Here is a 6,761-nt window from a genome sequence, read left to right on the forward strand (position 1 = left end):
TCGATGGCTCATTAATTAGAGCAGGGATGGACAACTGGTGGCCAGCCCGCGACTACACTTTGAGTGGCCTCTTGATTCATTTTCCTCCCCAAAAAAGACCAAAATCTTCAAACAAACGCTGATAGACATATACGGTGAAAAAAAGATTGGAGAAAAAGAAATGTGAGTATGCAAATATGCAGGAGTCGGTTGTAGTTTGAATTTGTAATCACCATTAGATGCACAATTCAGATTTTTTTTTTTTGGTTCGATTCAATCTTTTTCTTTTCTCATTCAGATTCCAAAAGAAAACGTGACTTCTAACTTCAAAGACATTTTATCATTTTATCATCTCATATCGCCAGATTTGGGAGGAGGGAGAAATATTTTGAGCAAATGAGGGGACACTCCTCAATCTCCTCGTTTACTAATGATGACATCATGTCATTGCTACGCGTAATAAATGAACCGGCAGTGTGTCTGACTACGATCACCACATATGTCAACTTGACATTTCATGTTTCAAGTGGGCTTGAATTAAAGTCAAAGTTTTACTCAAAACCATATTTGGCTTTTCAGAACATATTCGTGGGATTTGTACGGATGCGCACTCATACTGCAGACATGTTACATACATGTCAGATTATCCCCTCATATGAAAGAGGCCCAGGTCGGATTTGGAAAAAAAAATCTGAATTGCTTTGAATGGAAAAAAAAAAAAAATCAAATTCGTGTTGCATATCGGTAGAAAAAGCGTAATTGAGCTGCAGTGTGAACTTGGCCCTACACTACAACGTGACTAGGCCTCTATAGAATATATTTTTGGGTGGATTTGGTATCATACACATTCAATAATATTATTTATTTATTCATTTTTTTGTGAAAAAGTGTACAAAATGAGTTCTTGGACTCCGTTGCCTTTTTGTTCAGCAATATTGTGCCATGTAAATTCATATGTGAGATAGCCCATTGCATTGGAAGAAGAATGCATTATGTGGTTATTTTGTTGTTTGCTTCAAACCCTTTCTTGTTGAGTTAGGATAGCGGATCTTTTACACATGCAGTAAAGAATGTATTATCAAAAATGTATCAACAGCATGTATTTTGTCCATATTTAACAGGATTTTTTGTCATACATGTGCTTAGCATTCTGCATTAATTATTAATGATATAGTTTTTCTGTTTTTTTTTTTTTTTTCCCAGAGACAAAGCCTTTCGCACCCTCCAAGAAGCCCTCAAGTGTAACTATGAACATTGGCAGATTTGGGAAAATTTCATTGTTGTCAGTGTTGACATTGGTGCCTTCGCTGAAGCCATCAAGGCCTACCATCGTCTGATGGATCTCAAGGACAAATACAAGGACATTCAGGTAAAGAAAAAAAATGCTTCTGCTCCTGATGCCTTAAGTCAACCACATTTGGCTAGTCTGAGTGCTTTGATCATGCAAGATCATTATCCTCCTGTGACATGGTTAGCACAGGTGGGCACATGCACATGTCCAATGTAGATGTGCCTTATCGTTGTTGTCATGCCAGTTTTCTCTCCAGATTTATGATAATGCAACGCCTTGCTTAAAAAGCAGTGTGACGAGACACAATAACCTGCTGATTATTGTGGAGATTATCATCTTTTCCTATGCATCAACACATTGACCTGTAATGACCCTTTTTCAATTTTACGTCCCTTAAATCACAACTGAACTTTCTTTACAGTTTAGCCAATCGGTGCTCATTTGGATTTAGATGTCGGTAGGCCCATGTCATGCTTTGACGAAATTATCAAAATTTGTTTCAGTTGTTTGCATCCATAGTTAACGTTTGAGCAAGTAAGATGCCTTCCTGACTGTCTGCAAGATTGATCATAATAAAGATAATATACAATTCACATTTTTCACGGAGGGGCAGGGGAAATGCTTTTTGTACATTGCAACACTTATTAATCTCCTAATCTGAAAATGCAAAGGCAGTGTGATTTAAAACATGTAACGCCAGTATCAATCGTGCCTCACCAATTTCACTCCTACCAATCTAGTGCATTAAACTCTTGCTTTAAATGCACCATTAAAGGCTCCACGTTTGCATTTGTAGAGAAATTAGCGTTCCTCATTAATATTGTACTTTTAGATAGTGTAGGTTTTTAGCTTTTGGGTTCAGACGACTGTTCAGTATCAGGATTGATCTCTCTCTCTCTCTCTCTCTCTTGCTCTCTCTCTCTCTCTCTCTCTCTCTCTTGCTCTCTCTCGCTCTCTGTCTCTCTCTCTCGCTCTCTGTCCATCTGTCCGTCTGTCTCTGTCGCTGTCTGTCTCTCCCTTTCCCCCTCCCTCTCTCCATTGAGCCATTTACTTCTTCCTGACAGTAGCCGGTTAGAGTGCATGTGAAAGGTGATAAGGTGGGAACCACTGTGGGGGTGGGCAAAATGTAACAGCTTTGGAAAAGTACGATTGAGGACCTTGGGAGGTCAAAAACTATTAAATGTAAAGCCTTACCAAATTGCACCTGTGGTTATATTATTTGGATGTTTCAAATGAATATTTCTGCAATATGTCTGTATTGTATTGGTCTGTTGCAGATTGTTCAGATCCTAGTTCGGGCTGTTGTTGAAAAGTTGACAGACAGTCAGGGTGAGCAGACAGCATCTTTGCAGTCTAAATTAAAGGAACTTATGGGCCGGATCAGCGCGCGCCACTGCAACGATCCCGAAATATGGCAGCAGTATGCTGTGCTTTATGGCGGTGGCCACAGCTGCAATGCAGAAGAGAATGAAAAGGTCTGTGCGCTCGTATTCCTTCAAAAGTCTACTAACTCCCTACAAGTACAATGTAGCTACAACACCAAACATCTGCCCCGTTCTTCTTTAAAAACAATAATTATGCTTTGGGGTTTTAGGCACTGCAGTTCTTGTCCAAGGCCCATCGCTGTGAGCTTCAAGCCGGTGGCTGGGAAAAGGAGCCGGATTTGTTTCAGGAAGTGTTGAAAAGAGCCATCAATATGGGTGAAGGTGAGTGCTTCGTCTCTGCCGTTTTGGTTGAATTTACAGGACTTTCTAAGTGAGCGTGACATCTTGTAACAATGCACCGTCAAGCGCCGTGTACTCATGGTTTGGCACATGTGAATTTGCATATTTCACTGATTTTTAAAAATATAATGGATGGATTTTGTACTATTTGGGGAGAGGAGCTGTTTCAGGGGGGTTTGCCCCCACCCTTTTTTTGTGATAGTCTTGGTGTGGTGTTGCACAACACGGTGCCCTTATATAGTGTATAGTCGTTGAAACAGGCCTTAGTGAAAACTGTCGAATTTAGAATGTTGTCACCGTGGGCCTCCTTTCAAACTAGCTCACCGGTGGTGGGACACTGCGATTTCCTGGGAATTCTATACAAGTGATGATTTAAAAATGTAAACCCTTACAGAGATAGAAATAAAGTGTGCATATCGATATTTGTCTGTTCCCTACCTTGCGGATTGGAGTAATGATCAATATTGACATGTCTCTTTTTTTCATAGTAACCATTAGTTGCAGTAAGAAGAAAACGAATCCGGCAGAAGCTCTTCAAATGCTCTCTTCAACACGCCTCAGCCTGAAAGGCTTGGCCAGCAAGGCGAAGGTACAATCCACTTTCATATAACCATAATTAGCTTACACCTTGAATTCTTTATTATTAATTTGTACATTCCTTAAGGACAATTAAGATGGTAATATTTTCCATTTTGATTACACTTTACAGATTGTGCCAATATCCCTGACATCTTTATAAATGAGAGAGCCGCTTAAATTCAAGTGAATACTGTGGTCTTAAATTGTTGTTGCTGTAAACGTTAAGTGATGCAAATGCAAAACTTGAACTTCACTGTGCCGAAGAAAACAAAATCAAAAACTTGTTTTGGTTTTTAATTTTGTTTTTATTTAAACTTTATCCCAAATGTTTTGCCTTCCTTCACTGGTAAAATTGATCCACACAATCAAAACATGGTGTGCTCCTAAACCAAAAAAATATGTATTCTTCAAGTTTGGGAGGAAGCAATTTTTTTCAACAACATAAATTCGGAGATTGTAATGAACTAGGTTATGTGTTGGCACGAAGGGCTTATGGCAAATATGTCATGTTTTGAGTGCTCTAGTAGACGCTACAATATGTTGGCGTACCAAACAGGACATCGCGATGCATCAAACACACACGGTAATCTGTGTGTGCTAATGTTAGCTTCCAGACACGACTGTTACTATACAGTGGCATCACTTCATCACAAAAAACTTCACGTTGCAATTAGTGTAGGGCTTCCCTGCTGAAGCGGCTGTCTCCGTGACCCGACCCCAGATACAGCATTAGTGTAGTGACGTGACGCTTAATATCACCAAACACAAATCCTGCAAACATTCTGATTACTTATCAGAATTTAACACTGGTAAGACTCGTTCTCTCATCTTACTTTTGGCTTTGTAAAGATGCCGCTTCCACGTAGTTCAGCAATTGGACTCCAGCCATCGCTAGACAATAGTAGATCTCAGGCTGCCTGGCTGCCCAAATATGGATGGAGGGAATTTGTTATATAAATTAACCAAATTGTGACGTCACAGCAAACTTCAGAAGACTTTAACAGTATTTTTCACACGTTCCCTTTAAGGTCAGAAACCACCGTAAAAGCCTGGTTGGTAATAAGCAATACCATTTGAATGTCTACAGTGTTAAGGAATTTGTTCCATGTTGGAGTTGCATACAAATGGAAACAGACGAGGTTTCCTGGCGCAGGAACGGGCCATGCATCGAGCTTCTATGCATGGGTCTGCATGGTTCACTTAGTGCAGTTGTTTACAACGTGTGACATGCGCTCTCCCTGGAGGGCGCCAGAGCACTTCAGGGGAGATGCCGTCTGATAAGTTCAAGTTCATTTGTGAGGGTTGAAATTAAAAAACATTTGTACAATGTTGAGAGGATAATTATGAAAAAGCTCCCTATGCATGGTGCAAAGTTTATTATTGTCGCGTCCCTGCCATGGTGATATGTTCAATGAGTTCCTTACTTGAAATTTCACAGGCCTTGCAATGACTTGAAAATTGAGACAATTCTAGTCGGCTTCAGTAAGTTAAGTTTTCCAAATACAATTCAAATTCTACAATTTGAAGTGTATATGTGGGGAAAATGGAGGGTCACTAGCAGAAAAAATAGATAATTAAGTACTCTATATAGTCATTCGAATTTTAAATCCTGTTTTAAGTCCCTTAGAGTTTAATTGTTTCACTGTAAATGCTCTAAAAGTCTTAATGGTAAACTAATTGTTCAAATGTCGTTTGTCTTCCAGCAAATGCACTCTGACGTGGCTTCAGGTGACATCCGTGCAGAGCTGCGAGATGATGTCGCTCTCCTAGAGCATCTTGTTACGGAGTTGCACGAGCTGTGTGGGGAACTTCGAGGCCAATTAGCGTGAACAGCAATACAAAGGCGTCACAGCCTTTCTTTTTTTTTTTTTAATTGTATTTTCTATTTTTTTTGTACATCTTTTACATTGCTTGCGTCGGGCAAAATCCTCATACCTCCTAAATCATCACTTTTCAGGAGAAAAAAAAATCTGCATGTTTGTTCAATGAAAAACATTGCTTTATCATTACAATGGTCAATATTTTTTTAAATTAACACCCACACATGTTGATAGATTTTTTTAATTTTGTGAAGAAGCATTATATTTACAAAATTCTGGGTTTATTCTTTCTGTGCTTTTGTTTAATTATGCACTTCTGGCCAAGACAAATGCCTTTTAATCAATGTCCTATTTAATGGGAGAATTTATGAGAAGGAATTGATCAGAAATTGTTCAATGAACCAACCTCTTCACACCTTTTGGATTTCACTTGCTGACACTGAGCAAATATGACAACTTTACCCATATAATAGGAAAGATTTTGATTCACAAATGTGCTTGTTGTTGTAAATTGTCCACTTTCAGTGTATCGGGTGATGTATTTGAATGTATACATTTTTTGTGATGACAACATAAATTCTGCCTTTGGCTGGCTGAAACATTCTACTTCCAAAATAGCCACTTTACAGGAGACCCCAAAGCGGCATGTTTGTTCAACCATTAACATTGCATTGCAAGCCATTTTCAACCATTTAGATTGGTCAGTAATTTGTGAAAAGAACACCCACACGTGTGGACTGTTAATGGTATAGATTTTGAAGAAAAAACGTGATATTTACAAAATTGCGACTTAAAGCTTTAAGCCGACGTCAGTGATGACAATACCACAATTTCAAAGTATGCTGCACGTCAAAGCTTTGACCATCAACTGTAGTATTTTGTTTTTGAGATTCTCATGATCTTGTTTGCCGTTTTATCTGTTGTTTTGATTGGAGGGCTGCATGACCAGGAGGTCCTAACCTAGTATGTACATTTGCCTTGTCCTAAGTGACTTTTAATAAAGACATTTTACCATCTACAGATATTGTTGTCATAGTTTTTTTGTTTTTTTTGTATGACAAAATGCATCTGATATATTGTGCGTAACACCCTAAGCAAATGTTGCTTTAATGTTGATATTATGTAGGTTTGATTTACTTACAGCTCTGTCCTCTCCATCAAGTTGGATGGTGGGAATGGTGCCAGTTTTAAAGTTTAATCCACTTTGGTACTGGCCAAAGTTCACCAAGCAGTCCTCTGAGAAATGACTATCGCAGACAAACAGCTGCTGGATGATCTGTTGCCAGGGAGGCCGTCAACTCTGCTGGGAATGCCGCTCAAAGTGCCTCTTTCCTGTCTTACAAACCTGCGTGTTCTTAGTGCCGTCCC

General features: G+C 39.2%; 1 protein-coding gene across 1 annotated transcript in view; it reads left to right on the forward strand.

Annotated features, from left to right (window-relative positions):
- ttc27 (tetratricopeptide repeat domain 27) overlaps positions 1-6,417 on the forward strand; it is a 53,371-nt gene extending 46,954 nt beyond the window's left edge. Inside the window, exons 16-20 of the mRNA XM_088305668.1 lie at positions 1,183-1,348; positions 2,548-2,745; positions 2,865-2,976; positions 3,483-3,583; positions 5,277-6,417. Of these exons, the coding sequence (XP_088161794.1) occupies positions 1,183-1,348; positions 2,548-2,745; positions 2,865-2,976; positions 3,483-3,583; positions 5,277-5,402 (703 nt within the window). The 3' untranslated portion in view covers positions 5,403-6,417. The remainder of the gene's footprint in view (positions 1-1,182; positions 1,349-2,547; positions 2,746-2,864; positions 2,977-3,482; positions 3,584-5,276) is intronic.
- Positions 6,418-6,761: the final 344 nt, after the last annotated feature.

This window comes from Idiotropiscis lumnitzeri, chromosome 9 (genome assembly GCF_059441095.1).
Source record: "Idiotropiscis lumnitzeri isolate Australia: NSW breed Sydney's pygmy pipehorse chromosome 9, RoL_Ilum_1.0, whole genome shotgun sequence".
In the NCBI taxonomy this organism is placed as follows: Eukaryota; Metazoa; Chordata; class Actinopteri; order Syngnathiformes; family Syngnathidae; genus Idiotropiscis; species Idiotropiscis lumnitzeri.